The 25,721-nt window shown below is 41.1% G+C and overlaps 1 protein-coding gene across 1 annotated transcript; it reads right to left on the minus strand.

The window, feature by feature from the left end:
* Window positions 1–606: 606 nt before the first annotated feature.
* RAD51AP2 (RAD51 associated protein 2) lies at window positions 607–25,721 on the minus strand. The gene is made up of 6 exons (XM_034766909.1): window positions 25,637–25,721; window positions 19,879–19,969; window positions 6,229–8,324; window positions 4,266–5,588; window positions 1,906–2,007; window positions 607–725 (listed from the first exon to the last, which is right to left on the minus strand). The coding sequence occupies exons 1-6, from the start codon at window positions 25,719–25,721 to the stop codon at window positions 607–609; spliced, it is 3,816 nt and encodes a 1,271-aa protein (XP_034622800.1).

Below are 25,721 nucleotides of genomic sequence, written 5' to 3' on the forward strand. Positions count from 1 at the left end.
GACATCAGCATTAAAATATCTTATTCTTAGTTTATCTGCTCCTTCTGCTTAATTCTTACCTTAAATCATAATCCTCTTTTTGTGAACATCATAATTGGTAGCTGTGGGAAAATGCTTATGATGTAACAGATCATGACAAATAATGATAATTAGATGTTTGCTTGTAATAACTATCGATTGATCAAATCATTTTAAGTGGGTTCTAAACATCATGTAAATCATGCAGACTATCTTAATATTTTGTTGCATAAAACACAAATATTTAAATTGTATATTGTTAATATTTTATGAAAATGACGCTTATTACACACATCAGATTTCTATTAATGCTACATAAACTTTAATAGTGACTTATTTTCTATCAACATTTTTACTAATAAATATTCATCATAAAAACTCTTTAGTTTCAAATATTCACAAGAGTAATCCTGAATAAATCACCAAACAGTAACGCAATATTAAAATGGTAAAACCCAAAAATAGTAAACATAAACTATCTATATTAATGATTTACAAAACAGTTCAACAATTATCAGAAAAAGTGATTTATGATACTGAAGTCTAATTATCGGTTCTGCTTCAATGTTGGTAAAAGAATCCATGAAATTATTTCAGATATGGGTGAAGCTTTTTGGGCTTAGCTTTTCTTGACAGCCCAATCCTGATAGGGCCACTGCATGTTTTAAGAGGCTGCACTCTTATAATTTCATGTGACAAATAGTTTCCTAAATATATAAACAAAAGAGAGAGACATCAATGATGAAAGCAAAAACATATTTTCATATCATTTACATATAAATTACATTCCTTTAGGACATAGAAATCAACCATGGGTACTATACTGGACACTCGACAGTTAATACTATGGAGATGGATACTATAAAAAATACATAGAAAGATAGAATATGAAGGATATATAGTTTTGTCTGTACCCATAATAAAGACCAAATTATTACATTATACTTCAAACAATCAGAACACAAGTCACTATATTATAAATATGGCCACTATATTATAAATATCTCCTCTTGTTAAGGAGAGCCATTGAGCAGTAGTCTACACCTTTTGGGATTTGACAATACAAGTGAATCAACTAGACAAAACCCCATCTCAAAACCAGATAATAATTAGACCTGAACAAGTGGTGAAGCGGGTTACTCCTCTTGAACTAAAATTTGTGTTAAATATTAATTATATGGAAAAAGAGGGAAAGATGGGAGTGTGCGCGTGTACTGATTGTTTAAAATATAGCTGGAAGCCAGGTCAGAGGAAGTTGGGGAAGATTCTAAACAGCTCTACAGTAAAACAAGGAGAGACAAAGTCGCTTAGGGAGAGTACTGTTTAACTTATTTTAATAAAGTTGTATGGCACATGACAAAATTGTTCACTATATGGAGCCATCCTGCTTGCTCCAAGACTCCCCTGCTGGCTGTTGCTGCCTGCAATTACCAGTTTCAGGGCAGAAAGTGGGACAGAAATCATCATTCACTTGTTGATTTCCTAGCAGAGGGGGTTGATGCTGAAGACAATAGCCATGCCTTCCCTCCCACTCCCTGCCCTGAAGTATATCACTGTAGAGTTTCTATGGAAGGACTTCCACAATACTGGAAGCAAAGGGCAAATACAGTTGAGAAAGTGCTCCTTCCTCTTTCTGCATCCCACGCCACTCAACATCCTTGGGGCTTTTGTCTTCTACCTATAGAATCGGAGGGTATGATTTGCCCATCTGTTCTAAACTCAAAAATAAAGTATGAATGACAGGATACCCCCATGCTAATCAACAATTAAAAAGATACGTAATTGCTGTGCTAGAGAAAATGGAAAAAAATAAATAACATACATTTTTGTAATATTTTAATAACACTGGAATGTTTTGCATAATTAGAATAAAAACTTTATTCTTACCTCTTTCTTTCTGTAAACCGTCACGTCTTTCCTTCATAAATGTGTGAGACAAAAAAACAGGGTCCCATGGGAATCGATTTTTACAACCTGAATCAACATAGTCTTAAAACAGAAGCATAAATATCACATTTAACTTTTAAACTGCTATACATAGATAATTAAAAGTTGCAATTTGTACTGCTTATAAATGTTATGAGTAAAAATGTCAAATATATGCATGACATATAATTTAAAAGGTCTGCTTACATAGCATATAAAGTTCTGCATATGCATCATTCATTGTCTTTAGTTCTTGTCTCTCATTCTTTTTCAATAAGACACTTATACAAAAAGACAATTTTACGGCTCATTCTCCTTAATTCTTACCCCTACTTATTATTACACAAAAAGCCATATTAAAAGAACATTATTAAGATTACAAAGTCAAGCACTCAAAAGTTAAGAAATGCCAGAATTAAGGTTGCCTGTGCAACCTTAATTCATCTATCTCCCTTGCGCAAATATATTATGACACAGTCTTTAATTACATAATCGCATACTATTTTTCCATAGATCCCTGATTCATTCAGAGCACAGGACAGATGATGCTCAAGTAATGAGGAGCTATTCAGTATTTTGTTTTATCCTTATTGTTCAATGTGTATCCCTAGGCATTATTTACTGCACACTATTCAAATCCTGCTATGCAGAATTATTAATTTCCTCATGGACGTTTCTATGGCACTCATCACTATTGTCAGTAAGTGCTTCAGAAACATTAATTAATGTATCTTCATAAAATCTCTGTGAGGTGAGGGGCTATTATTATGCCATTGTACAGATAGGGAGCTGAGGCGTAAAGAGATTAAAGTCAAAAGTATGCACTAATTTGGGGTGCCCAATTTGAGATGCCTAGGACCTGATTTTTCAGAGTACTTAGCATTCTATAGCACTTTCTTTTGGGAGTTATGCTTTGAATATAACTTCAGTTGCAGCTGTGAGTGCTCAACAGTTCTGCAAATCAGTCTCCAGGATCTCAAACTGGGTACCCAAAAAATGTGGAACACGCAGTTAGTGACCACCTGTGAAAAGTTTGGTTTTATGTGATTTTTTTAGCATTGCATAGGAATTCTGTGGCAGAGGAAAGGATAGGATGCTACCCTAGAGAATTGCATGAATTATAGGAAGCAAGTACTGAAGCCCGTGCACTGTACTAGTGACAGTAGCTCAGTACTTATTTCCTATATTTCATAGAACCACTAGGCAGGCTCCTGATTGATCAACTGCTGTCTCAATGCAGCCAGAGCCTGGCAATTCTGTAGATTCCCTTAGAGCTCCTACTCCCATTTTGGACCTTACCTTAATAAAAAAAAAATCACAATAAAGCCTCAAACCTTGTAAGGTATGTAAATATGTAACAGTGACCATTATCACAAGCAATATTCATAAAAAGATGTCTGCTCCCATGCAATAATTATATTCTAGTGAATATTTTTAAAACTGAAAATGTACTTCTCCTTTACAAAATTAGTTTTGCACTATATACAGAGAGTTATTTCCTTTGTGTTTCTGTAACCCACACACCTCCTGGGTATGGTGCTCTGTCCCCTCTCTGCTACTGCTTTAGCTAAGGGTCATGTGGCTTGTAAGCTCATGCAGTAGAGGCTTATGTACTAAGCTCCAAAGGCCCAAGGTTCAATCCCACCTGCTAACGACCGGGGTCTGTCAGTGTTACAAGCAGGGGCTCATCTGGGATTTCTGGTAGAGCTCGGGAGGTGCTTCCTCAGCTAGGGAAAGTATGTAACCCACACACCTCCTGGGAGTTATGCCCTGTCCCATCTAGTGACACCGAGACCACTTAGAGATTAATGAGTCTGCTACAGCCTTAGCTAAGGGGCATGTGACTTTTAGCTCATGCAGTAGAGACTCAAGCACTAAGCTCCAGAAGCCCCAGGTTCGATCCCACCCATCGATGACTGGGGTCTGTAGGTGTTACGTTTCTACTAAAGAGCTGTCTCATAGGATGTGTGCACTGAGACATTGCCACTCCTGAAATTCACAAGCTGCAGGAGCTTTGCAGTTGCTCTGCATTTGGGGAAGGATTCTGTCCCACAAATACTTGCACAAACCCAATGGGAAAAGACAATTTTCAATACTTGGACTTTACACGGGGGACAAAAAAATTGTTCATAAGCTAGAATCCTGCCCTGCTACTGTATGGATAAGAGCTCCTCATTAGTACTAAGGCACTACGTCTCAATAGAATACGCATGTCCTCAGTAGAACACCCTTGGAGCAGAGCACAAAATTTGATTACAAGTATTTATTTAAATGTTTATTAACATATTAGATAATATTTTTAAATAATTATGTTTGCTTACCTTCTTCAGAAAGTGAATAGAGCAATTCTTCATCTGACACACTTGAAGAACAGAACTCATGAGGTACTTTTTGCTTTACATTTCTATTTAATATTTTTCCTTTACATGAACTTTGGTTATTCTTAGTTATATTTTGCCCTGCTGCAGTACCATAGATTGGAAAGGAAATGCATACTTTTGTTTGAGAAACACTTTTTAAATTTTCATCTATCCCTTCAGAATTATTCAATTCTTGAGGATTTTCTTGTATAGTGTTTCTTTCTACTTTGGATAGCTTATTTTCATGTTCCTTACTAATTTCATGAAACATACAAAGCTCTTCCAACACTAAATCAAATTTGCTCTTCATTTCAAATTCAAATATGTTTTTACTTTCTGAAGGTAAATGCTGATCTGTCATATCTTCAAAACATCCATTGTCCATTATGGATAAATGTGGTATTAATTTGTCTCCTGATGCAACACATATTGCAGATTCATCTTTTGAATATGACAAAATTAAATTAGTTGATCTACTTCCATGCAGTATAGTCTGATGCTGATTTTTGTTAGTTATATAATGTTGCCCAGAACTTATTTCTCCCACCGCTTGTAAATCTTCAAGATTTTGTTTTATAGTCATTGGCTTTGAATTGAGTGTGCAAAAATTTCTATCTTTCTGAATGTCTTCATCTAGAGAAAAAGTCATTGTTTCTTCTCTCTGAACCTTAAAATACATTTTATTATTAGATACTTCAGAACTTCTCACAATTTGGTATTGTAAAATGCTGTTCATTTCTTCACACAATTTTTTTGTGTCATCACTCAAGGAACTCCTGCAATGTCCCTCTTCAGTTTTTAGTACTACATCTTTATCTGTAAAAGGGCCACAAGAGAATGGTAAAGTGGAACACTGGCCATTGTCTAAGAAACAGTGAAATATGTTTCCATAATTGAAACCAGTATTTAGAAAGTGTACATATTTTATTTCATTTTCTAAATGTTGACTATTTCTACTGTCTGGTAGTAACTCAGAGTTACCATTTACTATGGATGTTGTTGACAATTCAGGTAGAATACAAACATCTGATTTAGCAGGGACATTGTGAATATTTTTTATACTAGCAACTGTACTTTCTTCAATGTATTTTTCATTATTAGGATTAATTTGCCTTACAAGTGGAATCTGATCCATTTCCTCAGAATCAGTACTGAGAGGAATTTTTTCATATGTGTCAAAAATAGAAAAAAAGGGTATTTTTGGAAGACTGCTACAGCAATTTTTTTTGCAATTCTCTACAACTGCCATACTCTTTTTTGTCAGAGTTTTCCTTGCTAGAGGTTCTCAAATATTTTGGAATAAGATTTGTGGCTTCATGTGCAAAGTTCACACTATTTGTGATTCTCCTGCTTCTGTGTTTTTTATTTTCACTTAAAACAGAATGCAAAGTTTTCAACTTTTCTTTAGGAAAAGCAATATTATGTATTTTTCTTTGTTTCTTCTTCTTCTGCTTTATTGTAGCTACCAGTATTTGAAAATTTGAACATTTATTATTTAACTTTTCAAATTTCATTTTTGAAATTGAAGGCAAATAATTCAGAAGTCCAAGGTTTGTTTCTGTCAATATTTTTTTGGTACTGCACCAATTTAGCTTCCATAAGAAAGAACTATCAAAATTGTCCCTTGATAAAAGCAGTCCATTAGCAACTAAAAGTTGCCTTTTACTGTCTTTTTCTTCACTGTCAAGCATTGAAATGATACTATGCATTCCTGTACTACCTCTGGATAAGAGACAGTATTGTTTGGCACATCTCCCTTCAGATGACACTCTTTGTTGGTTATGAAACAGTGCTCTTTTGAATAGAAAAGAAGCTTCCTTGAGTTCAGCTACAGTGCTAGAATAATGAATTTTCTGATATTTATGATGTAATTGAAAACCAACATTTTTTACTAATTTAGGATTTATAATTTCTTTACACATACCTCGATAAGTTGTGTATTTTTGCTGAGATTCTGTGTTTCCTTTCAAACTATTATTTATGTGTGAGTTTCTCTTAACTTGTTTTCTGCAATAGAAAGGATTTTTCTCCACTGGTATACATTTTTCTTCAGCTGGATGTAAACAATTTATATTATAGGGGAAAAAAGCAAGGTCTGATTTTATTGGGTTCACATTTTGCTGTTCTGAAACAGTAACTTGCAAATAAATATGTGTACTATTTTTATTAATACTGGTTATTAGCTCTGGAATGCTGTATTGTTCTATTGACTTTAACTTTTCATACAAATGAAACCAGCCTATGATACTGTCATTTTCTTGATATTTAAGCACATCTTTATTTAAAGATCCAGGTCTTGTCTTCAGACCTCCTAATAACATATCATGAAAGAAGATTTTTAGTTTAGTCAGCTTCTTCTGCTTCAATATATTGTCTCTTGTATCTGGCAAATCCTGTGTAGTACTATAGGGGCAATTGCCTTCGGTGAGAATACTTTTAGATAAGTATCTTTTGATGTCAAGTATTTTTGTTGTAGAAAGTTTTAATTCTGATTCATGTAAATTCCTGTTACAGTTAGCACAATGCATGTCATAATTTATGTTTAAATCTCTGTTCCTTAGTACTTCTGATATCAATGGAACAGTTGTTTCTTGTATATTAAATGTCACATCCTCATAACTGACTTTTCCCCATGTTCTTTTCAAAATATTGGTAGAGTTGATACATTCATCACTTTGAGGTGTTTTAGAACCAAAGTATGTGTGAACACTTAGGTATATGTTTGGTTCCTGGTCTTCATCACCTTCTGCATTTCCTAGCTCTTTCTCCTCGACAATCCTTTTAGCAAACATTTGATTACACTTGACACTATTGATGTTGTTCCTTAAATTAGTCTCAGTTATTTTTTCTCCTTCTTCTGCTAAAGCCAAAGTCTTTTGCTTATTAACAGATTGGTGGTTACTTTCATAAAATTCAGAACAAACACTAGCAGTATTCACAATATTTTTATCATTTTGAAACTTTTGTTTCCTTATCAGAGATATGTTTTGGGAACAGTAAATCTTTTCAGATTGCATCACATATGTTTGATGTTTAAAATTCTTCTGTTCTATCTCCTTCAAATTAGTTGATAACATGTTACTATTTAATGTATTTGAAGCAGTAGAACATTTACTTATGTTTCCTTTCATAAAAAAATTTGTTTGGGGGATTTTGAATGTTTGTATATTTTTAAACAATTTTAATGTAGGAAATGTATGTGATGAAGCATTTTTTTCTTTATTACTTAGTTGTTCAACAGATTCACTCTCATTACCATAATGATCTTTATTTTCTTCAGTGGGCAATTTTTTTAAACAGTTGTTTCTGTCCTTATTCTTTATTTCAGAAAATGTAGAATTAATGCCACATAAAAATGGAACATCTAAAAGCTGGTGTTCTTTCCACTTGTTATCAGTACCAATTTTCTGACTTGATGTTTTTACCTGAAACAAATCTGTGTTTAAAGATGAAAGTGAAGCATTTAATGTAAGCTCACTATCATTGTCTGTTTTATTACTTACTGCTGCTATATTGTTGCTGGTTTTGTTTACATTCCACAAGTGGTATAATCCAGCTTCAGAAGAATGTCCATTTACATTCAATAAAGAGTCATCTCTTATAATATTATGCTCTTCATTTTCAATATTCCATTTTTTAGTGAACAGTTTATTTTCTAATAGCCTGCATTGCAATTTTTCATTAGTCCAAGGTTTAAAATCTATAAACTCACACAAGTTAGTTTTTCTTTCTCTACCACTGATTTCCTTTTCTAATCTCCAAGCATTTTGACTGAAATGAAGTGATCCTTCTGATAAATATATAGGTTTACTTGATGACTTCCTACATTCATCCACAAGGTATGTTCTTTGTTCTAACTGCGGTTGCTCCTCTTTCTCTACGCTTGTATGATTATTTTCTATTTTAATTCGTTTTGGATATGGGTACCCATCAGCTTCATTTGATGACATGGATAAAAATGTCTTGTAACACAAGCCTTTCATCCTCAGAAATATCTGGTACTTGCTTGATATAGCAGTCCTGAAATGTAAAGAAATATGCAATGATTAAAAATTAAACAATTTCCAGGGTCACTTAAGGATTATATGTCTACAGGGCTTGACCTCAGCACACCAGTGGAAGTGTGGCTTAAAGTGTGCCTTATGGAGTGTGCCAGGCCTCCTGATTCGAAGACTATGGGGAAACCATAGAGTGGCAGATTTCCTACTTTAATGGCCATGGGGAAAGCTACAAGGTCACTGGCTTGTCAAGGAATGGAATAGTCCCCCATGGCTCTGAGGTAAGAGGGTATTTACCCTGTGCAGGCAGGAGCCACTAAGTCCTGTCCCTCTGTACAGTGAGGTAATAGTTCCCCTCAGTGAAGCCTGCCTTTCTCTCCCCTCTAAGTGCGGCAGCTCTCCCCACTCCCTGAGGCAGCCCCCTCACAGAGGCTGTCCGCCTCTCTCTCCCCGCACTGAGGCAGTTCCCTTCCTCACTGAGGCTGCCTGCCCCTCTCCCCGCCCTGAGGCAGTTCCCCTCCTCACTGAGGCTGCCTGCCCCTCTCCCCTCTCTGAGGCAGTTCCCCTTGTCACTGAGGCTGCCTGCCTCTCTCCCCTCTCTGAGGCAGTTCCCCTTGTCACTGAGGCTGCCTGCCTCTCTCCCCTCTCTGAGGCAGCTTCCCCCTCACAGAGGTGCCTGCCCCATCTCCTCTCTCAAAAGTGGTTCCGCCCTCACTGAGGCTGCCCACCCCCTCTCCGAGGTGGTTTCCTCCTAACAGAGGTGCCACCTGTCTATCCCCTCTCTGAGGTGGTTCCCCTCTCACTGAGGCTTCCCACTCCTCTCTCCCTTCTCTGAGGTGGTTTCCCCCTCACAGAAGTGCCTATGCCTCTACCCCTCTGTGGGGTGGTTCCCCCTCACGGAGGTGCCTGCCCCTCTATCCCCTCTCTGAGGCGGTTTCCCCTCATGGAGATCCCTGCCCCTCTCTCCCCTCTCTGAGGTGGTTTCCCCCTCACAGAGGTGCCACCTGTCTATCCCCTCTCTGAGGTGGTTCCCTGTTCACTGAGGCTTCCCGTCCCTCTATCCCCTCTCTGAGGTGGTTCCCCCTCACAGAGGTGCCTGCCCCTCTATCACCTGTCTGGGGTGGTTCCCCCTCTATCCCCTCTCTGAGGTGGTTCCCCCTTCACGGAGGTGCCTGCCCCCTCTCTTTTCTCTGAGGCAGTTTCCCCATCATAGAGGCTGCCTGCCCCACTCTCAGGGCAGGTCTTCACTACGGGGCGGGGGGGGTCAATTTAAGATACGCAAATTCAGCTACGCGAATAGCATAGCTGAATTTGACGTATCGGAGCTGACTTACCCCACTGTGAGGACGGCGGCAAAATCGACCTCCGTGGCTCCCCGTCGACGGTGCTTACTCCTACCTCCGTTGGTGGAGTAAGCGCGTCAATTCAGGGATTGATTGTCGCGTCCCGACGAGACGCGATAATTCAATCCCCGAGAGATCGATTTCTACCTGCCAATTCAGGCGGGTAGTGTAGACCTAGCCTCGGGCAACATCTGCTTTTCCTGTGTCATGGACTCTAATGTAAGGCCAGCAGATAGGCTGCTTTGGGCAGGAAACTTGCTGAGTTAGCAAATGGCATCACCCTCGACCCTAGATCTGGGACCAGTCTGTGCTGATCACAGCCTAAGTGACTTGTGCTTCCTTGGCCACTGGGGAGCTGCACAAGCCAGGGAAGAAAGAAGAACCAACTGGATGAAGGAAAGTCCCAACACTTCTTCATCCTGGAAAGGGTGGAATTAGTCTATACATCACCTGTGTTGGTACATCCCTCCCCCACAGAAACCTTGCATTTTGGAGTGACCCCTGAAAAAGGAGTCCAGCTACTCTCATCTCTGAGGAGGCGGGGGACCCATCAAGTGACACAAACTTCTGCTGTGGGGAGCCTCACCAAGGAGGGGACAGAGCAGGTTGGGATTTGTGTGCACAGGGATGGCAGGTTCGGGCCCATAGATGACAGGATTAGGAAGGCTGGGGGCAGCCCCAAATCTAACAGCAATCACTCCACATGCCTTCAAAATGAGTTTACCTTGGGGCCAACCTCTCCAGAATAGAAACTGTAATAAAAATAATGTTCTTATCACACCGAGAGTCTGTCTGCACTAGAAACTGTCCTTCTGCTAATAGGAAGCAAAGTTCCTGAGGGGATGGGGCAAAGAGAACATTTGTCATCCCCCCCTCCCCCAATGACATTCAAGGGCCCCCAGGTTATTATCAGGAAGGCCATAATGTGTACAGAGTTATCCAGTATTAAGCAGTAGAATAGCTGCAGACTGGAGAGTCTTCATCCTTTACATAAATTATAAATCACAGCAAAATACTGACATCGTAACCAAATTTTTCTTTTAAAATTCTTAAAATCCAAGTTTTTCCAGGGGTGTATCTAGATCTTGGCCATCTGGAAAGTTGTTTGTTTTTTAAATAGTAACATACAGGGGCCATAAAATACCATCCCCTACTTCCTCACCAGCATAACATACAGTGCCCTATGCTCATAGCATACAGTCAGAGGCTTTTGATACCAGAAACTGTCTCTGCTAATGCCCATAACATACTGTGAGGGGCAACAGTGGGCAGCGGCGGATCCAGGCACCAGGACTCCAAGGGGGGCGCCCTGTCGGTCCCTATGAGGGTGGCAGTGAGGCAGCCTTCAGCGGCATGCCTGCGGGAGGTCCGCCAGTCCCGTGCATTTGGTGGCAATTTGGCAGCGGGTATGCTGAAGCCGCGGGACCTCCCGCAGGCATGCCGCCGAATCGGCGGGACCAGGGACCTCCCGCAGGCATGATGCCGAAGGCAGCCTGCCTGGCGTGCTTGGGGCAGCAAAAAAGCTAGAGCCGCCCCTGACCAGAGCACCAGAAGGAGGGCAGAGAGCCCGGCCGGGGCTCCGCTCTGCCCGGCGGCCAGAGCACCAGAAACTACCTCAGAGAGGGAATAGAGGCCCGGCTAGGCTCTCCGCCCTCCTCCCGGCACTCTGGCCGGTCAGGGAGAGCGGGCCTGTGGCCGGGCTCAGCGCCCTCCCCTGCCGCACTGTGGGGGGGGAGCGGCAGGAGGCTTTTTTGCCTTGGGCAGCAAAAAAGCCAGAGCCGGGGGGCGGCCAGAGCGCCAGGGGGAGGGCGGAGAGCCCGCCGCGGCTCCGCTCTCCCCAGTGGCCAGAGCGCCGGGGGGAGGGCAGCGAGCCCAGTCGCGGCCCCGCTCTCGGGCCGGAGCGCCGCACCGCCCCCCTCCAGGTGCCGCCCCAAGCACATGCTTGGTGGGCTAGTGTCTGGAGCCAGCCCTGGCTCTGGCCGCCGGGGAGAGCGGTGCCCCGGCTGGGCTCTCCGCCCTCCTCCTGGCACTCCGGCTGGTCGGGGAGAGCGGGCCCGCGGCCGGGCTCGGCGCCCTCCCCTGCCGCACTGTGGGGGGTGGGGGTGGCGGGAGGCTTTTTTGCCTTGGGCGGCAAAAAAGCCAGAGCCGGCCCTGCTCAGGAGGTATAGTTTTTGGGGTTTATTTTCAAGGACAGTGGTGTGCACAGAGGTGGACAAGTGGACAGAAAGCTGTGTGGATCAGGGTATTATAGGGGACATCACGTTCCTTGACTTTTTTCCCCCCTACACTGGTGGTAATCACTATTTGGGGAACAAACTTTCAAAACAAAAAAGTCAATTTCTGGTGCAACAACCAATCTGTGGTTCATTTTGTAAATATGTCAGCTAAGGCTGCTTGGGTAATGAGGCTGGGGAGGGCCTTCATTTTACACTACTTGCCATTTAATATCATTTTTCATGCAGTACATGTTCCAGGAGTAGATAATGGTGTTGCTGATGCTCTATCTTGATTTTAGGATGACAGAGATGGGTGTAATTTGGAGGTGGTTAGAGGGGGCAATGCCTCCCCCCAAACTGCAAGCTTCAGGCAGGCACAGAATTTGCCCCTCCCCCCCGACGCACCACCTTGTTGGCCTGACTGGAGTGGCCCCCCCAAATACAGAAGTCAAACTGTGCCAATGACAACAGATTCCAGGAACTCAGACCACTGGCCAGCAATGATCCACAGGCGATGCCCCAACAACTCTGGAAACTTGGCTCAAGACAGTTGTGGCACAAGTAAAGGATTCTGTTGCCCACTCAGACTCTGAGGGCCTGTAAGGCCAGCCTTTCAACGATCATAGACTTTAGAGCACAGCAAGGGCTTCACTGTGGTTGGCCCATACCTACACTAGCTGGTGCATTATGTGGTGTCTTTGACCCACCACGGTTTGACTCCCTCCACTATCTCTGACTGGCTAGTGGGCATGTCCTAGTGGAGTAAGTTGGTGGGTTTCCCGGACTCATGTGGGCATTCCAGTGTGAAAACTCTTCAAAGGGTGGTCCAGGAGGGGCAGGTGCCAGATGGATGACAGGTTATCCATAACACTGGAAACCCTGACAGAATTAGTACAGGCTCTGCTGTGGGTCTGCAGCTGTGGGAGGGATGCCATTTTATTTAAGAGGGCATTTGTTGTTGCCTTTTTTGGCATTTTTAGAGTGAGTGAGTTGGTGCCTATGGCAGCTGTGGATTGGTCCCAGCATAGGCTAAATGTAACAGATTTGAAACTATCTGCCTGACTGGTGTCTCTAGACTTAAGGTACTTGGAAACAGACCAGAAAGGGAAGGGAGCTTATGTGGGTGTTGAAGGAATGTGCAGATGTATGCTCTGTAAAGGCAATAAGAGCTTTGCTAAAAACTCAGGACCTACAACCGGGACCACTGTTCATATACGGTGATGGCAGCTGCCTGACAAGGTACTAATTCGGCATAGTATTGAGAAAAAGTCTTATGCTACAATGGTCTTGACACCAAAAAAATTGGTACTTGTTCTTTCATGATCAAGGCAGTGACGTCAGTGATTGCAAAGGGTTTTGGCTCATGACAGATGCAGACGATAGGGCCCGGGAAATCAAGGTGTTGCAGGACTGATGTGCACCAAGGAAAAGATGGCAGGGAATGGCAAAATGTAATTAACCCAATGTGCTTGTTTGTTTTAGAAGCTACACAGAGCATGTATAATATCTGGATTTGTCACTTGTAATCATTTCCATAGGTTTAATCAATAAAGTTGTAATTTAGATGCTTCTGAGATTAAATTACACTCTAATATAATTTGCATTTAATCTCTTGTGGTTCTCTATAAAAGTACTTGCATAATAGACTAGGAACATAATTTCAACAAGCACTCAAGTTAAATCCCAGACATACAAGTAAGAAATCATATTACCATGAAATAGCCTCCTATGGATAATGTAAATTAAATGGAGCATGATAATTAAAATATTTGTAGATAAACATGTTTTAGTTTTTGTTGAGTAAGACAAAAGCTAAGCAGTCAGAATAACAACTAAGTTAATAAACTTGACATGAAAAATGAATTTGGCAAAGCTACATTGTTTCACTGCACCTGTTCAACCTTTATAAAAAGTTCCATAGAACATTGCTCTTGGTAGTGATATACAGGGGAAATTTTTTCATTATTGTTGCTGCTCTTCTTTTTCTTTCAATTTCTTTAAATAGAAAAAGCATGGTTTTAACATTTACAGATGATTTAGTTCCCCTAATGGTGGTTAGTCACAATATCTTCTTGTCAAGTGAAATTGACAAAAAGTTGATTACAACAGTGCAAAATGTTGCAAAACACACAGACAAAGAGACTGTGAAATTAATTAGAAATATATATATATATATGTATGATCAGCTGATCACCTTACTAGTATCTTAATACACTTCCCCCTTCTCGTCTATATATTTTTCCCCTGACTGTAAGCCCTTTGAGACAAGAATCTTGTATTTGCAAGGCAGCTAGCAAATGGGGTCCCAAGCTTGCTTGGGGATTGTGAGAGAAGAGAAGTAGCCTAAAGCTGACTCACTTCTCTGTGCACTTTGTAAGCATCCCTGCATGGGCCAGCATAGAAGGTAATTGATGAGAATTGGATGATTAACCAGTTAACAAGGGGATTCTGCTCCCCATAGGGGGATTGTTGAATGCAAGACAAGAAGGGCAAGAGGAGGCTGGAAGGAAGGACAAAGAAGCCCAGGATCTCAGAGAAATATGAACTTTCTTCTCACCCTTTACCTAGGGGGTATGTTGAAGTTTGGGAAAGGCCTTAGGGTGATTGGATGTGAAGCTTCATAAAACATTGTAAACAAACTACACCTCTACCCCGATATAACACGACCCGATATAACACGGGTTCGCATACAAGGCGGTAAAGCTCTGACACGCTGCTCTGAGCAGCGTGTTAAGGGTGCCGGGCCAGGCTGGGGCCGAGGGGTTGGATAAGGGGCAGAGGGTCTCCAGGGCGGTCAGGGGCTTTTCCCCCCCCAGCGTCTGGGAGGCAGGAGCTGGGGGGGGCACTTTTGGGAGCCTCGCAGTCCCAGAGTGGCCCTGGGGATTAGCGGGGGGCCGGGAGCAGCCCGCTCCGCTTCCCTTGCCCCAGCCCCAGCCATGTCGCTCGGGGGAGGTGGCTTGGGGGAAGGGATCACCCCCCGCACTCACCGGCAGCAGTGGAAGCGGAGCAGCCCGGCCCCAGCCTGCTCCACTCTGCCACTTCCCAGCCGCGGTGCTCTGCTTCACACTGCAGGTGAGTACGGGGGCCGTCCTTTCCCCAACCTCCCCACACTCACCTGCAGCAGGAAGCAGAGCGCCATGGCTGGGAGCTGGCAGAGTGGAGCAGGCTGGGGCCGCGGCACTCTGCTTCCCACTGCAGGTGAGTGCAGGACCTTTCCCCATCCCCCCCCCACCCCATCCCCCAACAACACGGCTGGGGCCGGGGCAAGGAAAGTGGAACAGGCTGGGGCCGCGTCGCTCCGCTTCCTGCTGCAGGTGAGTGCGAGGGGCATCCTTTCCCCAACCTCCCTGCACTCACCGACAGTGGGAAGCGGAGCGCCGCGGCTGGGAGGTGGTGGAGTGGAGCAGGCTGGGGCCGGGCCGCTCTGCTTCCCACCGCTGCCCGTGAGTGCCTATCAGGGGGTGGGGGGGGGTGGATAGGGGACAGGGAGCAGGCGGGTTGGGTAGGGGGTGGGGTCCTGGGGTTGATTAGGGATGGGGGGTCTCTGAAGGGGGCGGTCAGGGAACAAGAAACAGGGAGGGCCAAAGCAAGTTTGATATAACGCGGTCTCACCCATAACACGGTGAGATTTTTTGTCTCCCGAGGACCGAGTTATATCGGGGTAGAGGTGTATGTTGTGGTAAATTTACATAAGAGTGTATGAGGACACCTTGCAAAGAGAAATCCAGGATGAGGGAGCATGCTTTGTGACATAGCCTTTGGGTACTACCAAAATACAAATCATTATTATTAATCATTGTCAGCTTCAAATAGCATGAATTCAGAATGGTTCTAATCATCTCTAGGGAAAGTTAAAAATAGCTGTATTTTCCCCCAATTGTTCTTCACACTTGTCACAGTCCTTAGGATCTTACAATTTCCCTTGTCTTTTCCCAGTCCTCAGTTTTGGTTTTAGACAGAACAAGGTTTTCCATTAATTGTTCAAGATGAGGGTGAAGATGTGTACTGTAAGAGTAAAAGAGGGTTAGAGAAGGGGTTTAGATGGTGATCTGATGAGTGAAGTGTAGATTTGGTATTGAGTAACTTCACATGTTTTTGTTGGTAGGATAGATAATCTAAGAACCTTAACTGAAAGTTAACTAATTCTTTTGGAGGGGAGGAGAGGCTTATTGCATGTCATTATTAGGTGTTTTATTATCTGATTATATTCATTTGCCCAAATCACTATTAAAAAAATTCCACCTAAAGCTAATAACATTCAGTACTAGTACATACATTGTCCTCTCAATTTCTTCCATCCCATACAGCTGACACTTAAGTCATTTTGCTGTATCTATAAACAATACTAGTTATTTCTTATTCTTTCACACTTCATCATACTTGTCACATTCAGGATTACTTTCTCCTCTGAAACACTCTTACTATGTAGTTGGTCTCAAAAAATATGGTGACATCTCATTAGCCGTAGAGGATCTTAGATTTTCTTTTGCCATTTTAGCAAGGTAGTTGTGTACATTATGGGTAGGATCTATTATTATGGTTGCCCAACACGTCCTCTCAGAAGACCCTGTTTTCAGTTGCTTATAACTTTGTTAACATTTCCATGCTAGATGTCTGCTTCTAACTGAATATTTTTGAAAATTTCAGCCACAGTGGGTCAGCCATTTCTGAGAATGAGGCTAGGGATGGAAAAAATGGTATGTGGTCATATAATTACAGACTGTATCATAATGCATATGCATGGGGACAAATTAAGGTTGCACAATTCTAGCATTCCTAACTTTTGAGTGTTTGCCTATGTAACCTTAATATTTGTCTAATGTATGGGGGTTTGTGTTTAATCTGTGTAAGGTTAGATTGTGTCATTTGGGCACTACCCTCAGTAGGGGTCACTGTGGAGCTATATCAGATGAGGGATTGTGTTGTGTTCTTCCTCCTTCCTGACACCTTTGGCTAATGTTCACCCTTGGATGTACATGGAGGGATCAGTCCCTGCAGTTCCCTGAGAATAATTATGTTTCTTTCCATTTCCCCTTCCAATTAGAGCCTTGCTATATAATAAGTATTGAACAAGTCTTCCAATACTTCTCATGTAAACCATGTTGATGAATTGCATGTGGGTGTAAAAATAAAGTGCTTCTGAATAGTGCCAGATTTACAGTTCTGGAGAACTAACTATTCTATTTATCTGCATCTTTCATGAAAACTGAACAGAAACTCAGTAGGCCAGATTGTTACACTGCCTGGTATGGGACACAGTTAAGAGCGCCAATCTTTGGTCAGAAGCAACAGAGGGTCCTGTGGCACCTTTAAGATTAGATTAACAGAAGTATTGGGAGCATAAGGTTTTGTGGGTAAGAACCCACAGGACCCTCTGTTGCTTTTTACAGATTCAGACTAACACGGCTACCCCTCTGAATCTTTGGTCAGGCTGCCAGAATACAGGGCATATATCCCAGACTGGTGGTGTACTCTATCATAATATTTCACCAAGCCAGTAACAAATGTGTGCTTCCAAAACACTATACTTGTTATTATAGCCAATCCCCTTCAGGCTCTCTAGCCTCATATGCACCACCCAGACAAACCACATTTCTGTGATAAATGATTATTAAAACCAGTAATCACATATATCGGGTGATTACAGACAGACCACCGCCCGTGTCCCCCCCCCCCAAGTCAACATATATTTTAGATCTTACCCAAAGACCATGCTGGTAGCCAATCCTTTAGTAACTAAAACTAAAGGTTTGTTTATATAAAGAAAAGAGAGTTATTAAAAGGTTAAATGAATCATATACATTACAGTTGATTTCAGAGTTTGTGGATCAGGAAATAGCAGTGATGTTAAATCTGCTAGCTTGTAGTAAGTCTCTCTGGATCACGCAAAAGATTGGGGGTCCTCAGTCCATTGTTCAAAGCTTTCCTTTGATAGACATCATAGTCCAGGGATGTGGAGAAGGAAAGAGGCAAGAAGGTGATGTCACAGTCTCCAATTTATACCCTCAGCCCATGTACATGGAAAGTAATAGTCTCAAACATGGAGTCAGGAGTCACATGTTCTACATGCCTGGCTGAGTCACTGGGCCTCTATTGTCCATATGCTCTCTGAAGCATCCTTGGGAGGGGCCCATTGGAACAGCTGATTCTCCTTAATGACCCATCAACTTGGCTGACTGATCTGAATGTTTCAGAGTAGCAGCTGTGTTAGTCTGTATCTTTAAAAAGAACAAGAGTACTTGTGGCATATATCACATCATGTGCCAGCAATGCCCCTCTGCCATGTACATTGGCCAAACCGGACAGTCTCTACATAAAAGAATAAATGGACACAAATCAGAGTCAAGAATTATAACATTTAAAAACCAGTTGGAGAACACTTCAATCTCTCTGGCCACTCGATTATAGACCTAAAAGTCGCAATATTACAACAAAAAAAGCTTCAAAAACAGACTCCAATGAGAGACTGCTGAATTGGAATTAATTTGCAGATTGGACACCATTAAATTAGGCTTGAATAAAGACTGGGAGTGGATGGGCCATTACACAAAGTAAAACTATTTCCCCATGCTTATTCCCCCCCACACACACACACACACAGTTCCTCATATCTCCTCGTCAAGTGCTGGAAATGGGCAATTTTCATTACCACTACAAACAGTTATTTTTTCTTTCCTGCTGATAAATGCTCACCTTAACTGATCACTCTTCTTATAGTGTGTATGGTAACACCCATTGTTTCATGTTCTCTGTGTATATATATATCTTCCTATTGTATTTTCAACTACATGCATCAGTGAAGTAGGCTGTAGCCCATGAAAGCTTATGCTCAAATAAATTTGGTAGTCTCTAAGGTGCCACAAGTACTCTTGTTCTTTTTGATCTAAATGTAAATCTGTGGGTGTTACCAGGAACACAACATGTTTGAGATACAAACACATAGCAAAGATTCATAACTTCATACACAATTATGATACATGCCTATAAACAGCATAACATTGTTCAACAGATCATAATTTTTTCCAAGGATAATTTAGAAGGCATACTTTGTATAGGACTTATCACAATTGTGTAACAGTGGTGATACATCAATGGTTATACCTGAATGTAAACATAGTCATCTTTCTTTTTATACAGTGTCACACCCCCAACACAAAACTGAGATAGGAAGGGGTGTCCCAGACCCTGCTGAATACCTCTTAAGAATTTCCCACTCTTAACAATGCATCTGCCACTACATTTTCTTTCCCCTTAAGATGAATTATGTTCCTTTCATGTTCCTCTAAGGCTAAATTCCAACAAAATAACCTAGAATTGGTTCCCTTAGCTCTATGCAGCCACATCAGAGGGGCATGGTCATTTAATACCTTCTGTTGTACAAATAGGGCTTGAGTTGCTTAACAGCCCACACACAATTGCATAGCATTCTTTCTCTACTGTTGCATCATTTTGATCAGCCAATGTTAGCTTTTTGCTTGTGTGTGCAATGAGGTGTCTTTTACCACCCTCTCCTTCTTGCATGAGCACTCCCCGCAATCCAACATTGGAAGCATCCATGCATAGCAGGAATCTAAAAATCAGGGCTGGCTAATACAGGTTCTCTAGATAAAGCTTCTTTTAGGCTGTGGAAGTCCTGTTCACAGACCTCCATCCATATTCCCTTTCTTTGTTGTTTCTTTGTCCCTTTCTGTGCTGTTATGGGAGCAACAATGTCACTGAACTCCTTTACAAACCTCTGTAATAGTTAGCCAGACAAATAAAGAATTAGACCTGCTTCTTTGTTTTAGGTACAGTCCAGGTCTTAATAGCATCTACTTTCTAGAGTTCAGGGCGAAGCAATCCATTGTTCACTCTGTGTCCTATATAGGATACTTCTGTGAGGTGGTGTGCCTCAGTTTCCCTTTCCACACAGTAGACTACGTTAAAATGGTTTCTCTGTTATGACAAGTCTCAAGTCTGATTACAGGTAATAACTGTGAAACAGCATTATCATAAGGCTTTTTAAAATGTCTACTACAAACTTATCTTCCTCCTTTCTTCATCGACAAGCAGTTTTTGTCCACTTTTAGAAGTTTTATCATTTGATCGGGTATTTGCAATGGAGTGTGCTAAATAAAACAAACAATCCCATCAATGAACATTTGAAAAAATTCTAGCTAATTAAAAATTAAGATTTGAAGAACAGGCTGATTATATTCATATATAATTCAGTGGTAAGAAATAAGAAAGGAGGCACATTGGATGCAGTATCAATCTGACAATTACAGCACAAATTTGTCTTTTTAATATAAGATATTAAGGTCCAAATTTGCAAGAAATATCCATTAATTTTTGGATGCCTCAATATTCAGGTGTCCAACCTGAGACACCGAGGACCCAGTGTTCAGAGGTGGTGAACACTTGAAACTCCCACTGTCTTGATTTGAAATTGTGGGTGCTCCAAACAAGTGAAAAATCAGTCCAAGATATCTCAAGTTGAACACCACAAATAGAAATCCCCTAAACCAGCAATGAATTTTGAAAATTTGGTCATAAATAAAAAGACCCAGTGCACAAGAAGCTCGGTGTTGCTGACTGAAATTAAACAACATGCAGAGCCTTTTGTCTCTTGGTATTTTTATAAATTGCATAATCCCACAAGAATAGTATAAGAATCTACATGGGTAAATTTTCATATGCTTGTCCAACTTTCAGATTGTATCTACTGATTAATTCACGACAGAGAAAAGTCTGCCTCTAATATCTGTTTTAGAGTGGTAAGTGTTGGTTCAGTTCCAAGACCGACTTTAGCCACAAAGACCTTTATTCCAAAAATAACATGTATTTGGTGCAATAAGACCGCAACTGTACTTTAGAAGTAGATGTTTCTTTAACTCTTTGCTGAAATTTCATTGGAAAACAGATTTATAATAATGTTGATTTTTGAGGTTTGCTATAAACCAACTAATCACTCTAAGACCATTCAAGACAACAAAAAGCATCTTTTTAGGGTCCAATCCTGCAAACACTTACTAATGCTACAAGTTAAAAATTATTTAGACAAGTTAGATGTCTTCAACTCAGCAGGCCTGATGAAATACATCCTAGAATATTCAAGGAGCTGATTGAGTGGATCTCTGAGCCATTAGTGATTATCTTTGAAAACTCACTGAAGATGAGAGAGATTCCAGACGACTGGTGCATAACTGGCTGAAAAATCATTCTCAGAGAGTAGTTGTCAGTAGGTCACAGTCAAATTGAGAGGGCATATCAAGTGGGGTCCCACAGGGATTGGTCCTGGGTCTAGTTCTGTTCAATACCTTCATCAATGATTTAAATAATGCATAAAGAGCACACTTATAAAGTTTGCGGACAATACCAAGCCAGGAGGGGTTACAAGTGCTCTGGAGGATAGGATTAAAATTCAAAATGATCTGTACAAACTGGAGAAATGGTCTGAAGTAAATAGGATGAAATTCAATAAGGACAAATGCAAAGTACTCCACTTACAAAGGAACAATCAATTGCACACATACAAAATAGGAAATGACTGCTTGGGAAGAAGTACTGCAGAAAGAGATCTTGGGGGTCATAGTGGGTCACCAGCTATATGGTCAACCATGTAACACTGCTGCAAAAAAAGCAAACATCATTCTGGGACATATTAGCAGGATTGTTGTAAGCAGGACACAAGAAGTAATGCTTCCGCTCTACTCCATGCTGATAAGGTCTCAACTGGAGTATTGTGTCTAGTTCTGGGCACAACGTTTCAGGAAAGATGTGGACAAATTGGAAAAGGTCCCAAGGAGAGCAACAAAAATGATTAAAGGTCTATAAAACATGACCCATGAGGAAAGATTGAAAAATTGTAGTTTCTTTAGTCTAGAGAAAAGAAGACTGAGGGGGAACATAACAGTTTTCAAGTACATAAAAGGTGGCTACAAGGAGGAGGGGGAAAAAATTCTTCTCCTTAACTTCTGAGGATAGGATAAGAAGCAATGGGCTTAAATTGCAGCAAGGGTGATTTGGGTTGGACATTTCCTAACTGTCAGGGTTGTTAAGCACTGGACCAAATTGCCTAGGGAGGTTGTGGAATCTCCATCACTGGAGGTTTTTAAGAACAAGTTGTAGTCAAACACCTGTCAGGAATGATCTGGTCATTGTGTAGTCTTGCTTTGAGTGCAGGGGACTGGACTAGGTCCCTTCTAGTCCTACACTTTTATGATTCTATGAGAATAGTGCTTACTACCACGAGCAGACCCACTGAAGTCCAATAAGACTATTTATGGTTGTAAACTCTATGCTCAATAATAAACGTTTGCACAAATTAGGCCCTTAAATAGCTTTCTGTGGAATGTCACTGAATCTGGTCAGTCAGTCAAGCTAAATTCTGCTTTATAATACTTAGTGAATGGTATCACTGGAATAGACCCTCATTCAGAGAGATACGAAAGTGCCTGCTTAACCTTAAGCATGTGAGTAGTTCCATTACATGCTTAAAGTTTGGCATATGTTTAAATACATAGCTGAATCAGTGCCATAATGATAGAAGACTGTAAACCACATAAGGAAGCTGAATGACTGAGAGCTGCAGATTCATTATGACTTATATTTACTTCTTTTTGTATTGCAGAAGTAAACCCTGGTGGTGTTTCTAGGAGATACATTAGTTAATATTTAATAGTTTCTGCTCTCACAGTGCTACAGTATTCAGTACTGTTTCTATCCTCTTCAGAATAGAAAGACTTCTCATTTCCCCATTAAAGTATTATAAGGCCTACAGTCCCTGTAATGTGTGTTGTGAATCATAAGCAGGTAGCAGTCTGTGAAAGGGATAGGAAGTTGGTTGTTGTTTTATGATAATTCTTTTGTCATGACATTTTCTTTACAATAGCACAGACAGCATCAGGATCTCAGGCAAGATTTTTATTTCAGAGGTAAACTGAATTTAGCAACAGATAAAGGAAAGACTGCTTCCCCCCTAATTCACACTGGTGTAACTCAGGAGAGCCCTGTGCAACTTTTCAGTTTTCAGCCAGGGAAAAAAACTCTACTTACGTTACTAATGACAGATTTAATATGGCATATTTCTAATTATGAAGTAGCGGAATCAATTTAATTATTTCCATTACAATGCAATTTTAATTAAATTTAGTATTCATTTTATGTAGTCTTTTCTATCTCTAATTCCCATGATTTTATTTCTTTTTGCTTTGTACCTTTAGAGCAGCTTTCATTCAAAGATCTCAGAACACTTTATTGTCATCAATTAACTAATCCTCATAACACACCTAAGAGATATATAATTATTATTTACAGATTGGTAAACTGAGTCATGGGGAGGCTATGTGAACTGGCCAAAATCACTGTGAATCTGTGGCAGAACAGAAAAAATATAATATATGGAGATATACCTATCTCATAGAACTGGAAGGGACCCTGAAAGGTCATTGAGTCCAGCCCCCTGCCTTCACTAGCAGGACCAAAGACTGATTTTGCCCCAGATCCCTAAGTGGCCCCCTCAAGGATTAAACTCACAACTGTGGGTTTAGCAGACCAATGCTCAAACCACTGAGCTATCCCTCCCCCCCGTAGAATCCTGAAGTCCTAACCCCAGAAAACATTCCTTCTCCTAAAACTATTATTTAAAACAATCTTATAAAAGGTAAGAAAGTCTAATTTGTTTTGGATCTTTGTTACTTTTACAGAAGACAATAATGAAAACTGAGACGTCAAGAGAATATAAAGAACAAAGCAAAACATGAAATAAAGGTAAGAGTTAAAGATCATCAAAGCAGGAACAGAAAATAATGAAGTACAACTCTAAGTACCTAGTACCAAGTCACTAAATTTGACAATCAGATTCCTACCGGGTGACAAATTGCAATTTTCCACAAGTTATTTATTTCACTTCAGTTGTGCTAGCATAATTCTTTTCACCGAGGCTTTGCTCGTAATGCCCCCTTGATTCTTCATAAATGCAGTGACTTGATGCTGTATTAATGGATGGGAACTACCTTTTTCTGAATGTGAAATTTCAAGCCTGAAAGTCTGCAGTTGTCAGCCATGCTTCTATCATGGTTAGGGAACTCTAAGCTACATATTCTCCCCAAAAGTCACATCACTTTGGTGTACTAATAAGTTTTCTCCTGATCAGTCTGTTCCTGAGAAAGATAAATCTGTTTTATTTTATTTGGTGTTTTGGGCATGTGCCCTTTTTAACAGTTTAGTTCAAGATAAAGCTACTACCCATGTTAGATTCCCAGTAAGTAACATACCCCTGTCTAGTAACCAGGTGGAGCACTCAACCTCACCAACAGATCTGATGTGGGCAAGAGGAGCAACTGGGGAGGAGGTACCATGCCAAAATGGTGAGGTGCTTTGAAAGTTCCTTCACCCTAGTCTCCAGTGTTCAGACTCAGTCCTGCAGTTTCACAAACAACTGTAATGTCCCTCAAGAGGGAGTGTAACAGGGCTGCAGTGTTAATTCCAATCCCAGAGTGCTCTGGGGACCCAATAGGCAAGGCCCTGCTTGTGTAACCTCACTAGGTAGATCCTGGGGAAGGAAGTCGGAAGTCCGCTGGAGTTACTAGTGTCCCTCCCCACAGGTAGGGAACCATGCCCAGATGTTCCTCTGAGTAACAGCGGTGGGCAGAGAGAGACAGGTTGCATCTCATCCCACTGAGATAATTTAGAGTGGGGTAGGATCCCATTTTACAATATCCCTCCCCTAAACTCTATTACACCTTGTATCTTAATAACATATGTATTCACACAAATACATCGCCCTACTTACTTCTAAGATTGCTTCTTAGAATAACACAAGTAAGGCTGCAAGCTTTTAGGCAAGTAGCAAACTTACCTATCCCCTTAATTATAACCCATTTATTTATTTATTTATTTTCTGTCCTTGGACTAAAGATTTTACAGATATCCTACCATAAAAATGCTGCACACCAATAAGGTCCAACTAATCTGTAAATTACAGGAACTGTACTGAGATTCAACTCCTAGATTCAGTTCGGGTTCCCCCAGCAGCTTGATCTGCTCCCTGCAGGGCTCAGCTGGATCTGACTGATGATGCTCAAAACGTCTGCCAGTTTTGTACTCCTGACACTGACTGAACTCACTACTGATTTGTCAGGAACTTCCAGCTTCTAACGGAGGGTGTATGTGAATACATGCAGGAATGTCTGCCCTTAATAAAAATTTCCACACCAGCTTCAAAAGAGCTCCTGAGCATGGTTAACAATTTCCTGCATTCCCTCTAATGTGCTGAAAGAGCAATTACTTGTTTGCAGTCGCTCAAGGCTCCACACTCTCACCTTGTCTGAGAAAGTTTTCATATCAACTCAGAGCAAGCGGATAAGGTTTTTGGCTGAACACCAGAAAATAAAAAGGGGGGGGGAGAAATTACACATATACTGTAACTCTAAGACTATATTTCTAGCAGAGTGCCTGTAGTTTACTAATCAATAAGGAACAATGGTTTAAGAGATACAATATATTACTATCAGCCTCCATGTGTAGGCCACAGCTCTGTGCCATGATTCAGAAACCAGTTTTAGCATGTACTCCAACAAAACTGAAATTAGAGTAAAGCTTTCCTTTTGAATGTTGGACTGTATCCTAGAAGTCATGTAATAAGTAAGTTAAATTTTGGAGAAGAATTTCTTGAGTTAACCATTATTTTTGTCAACTATTTATATCCCACTTCCTGGGATTTTTTGCAATGGTGGGGGATGTTTCTTTTCATTTCTGTTCATATATATGATATTAATTTCCATGATATTTACCTGGGACCACTTCATTTTTGGATTTTGCTGTTGAGGTTCTTTGTTGCTCCTTGTTGCCATCCATCTCCTGAAGAAACTCCTCCAT

The sequence above is a fragment of the Trachemys scripta genome, chromosome 3 (genome assembly GCF_013100865.1).
Source record: "Trachemys scripta elegans isolate TJP31775 chromosome 3, CAS_Tse_1.0, whole genome shotgun sequence".
NCBI classification, from domain to species: domain Eukaryota; kingdom Metazoa; phylum Chordata; order Testudines; family Emydidae; genus Trachemys; species Trachemys scripta.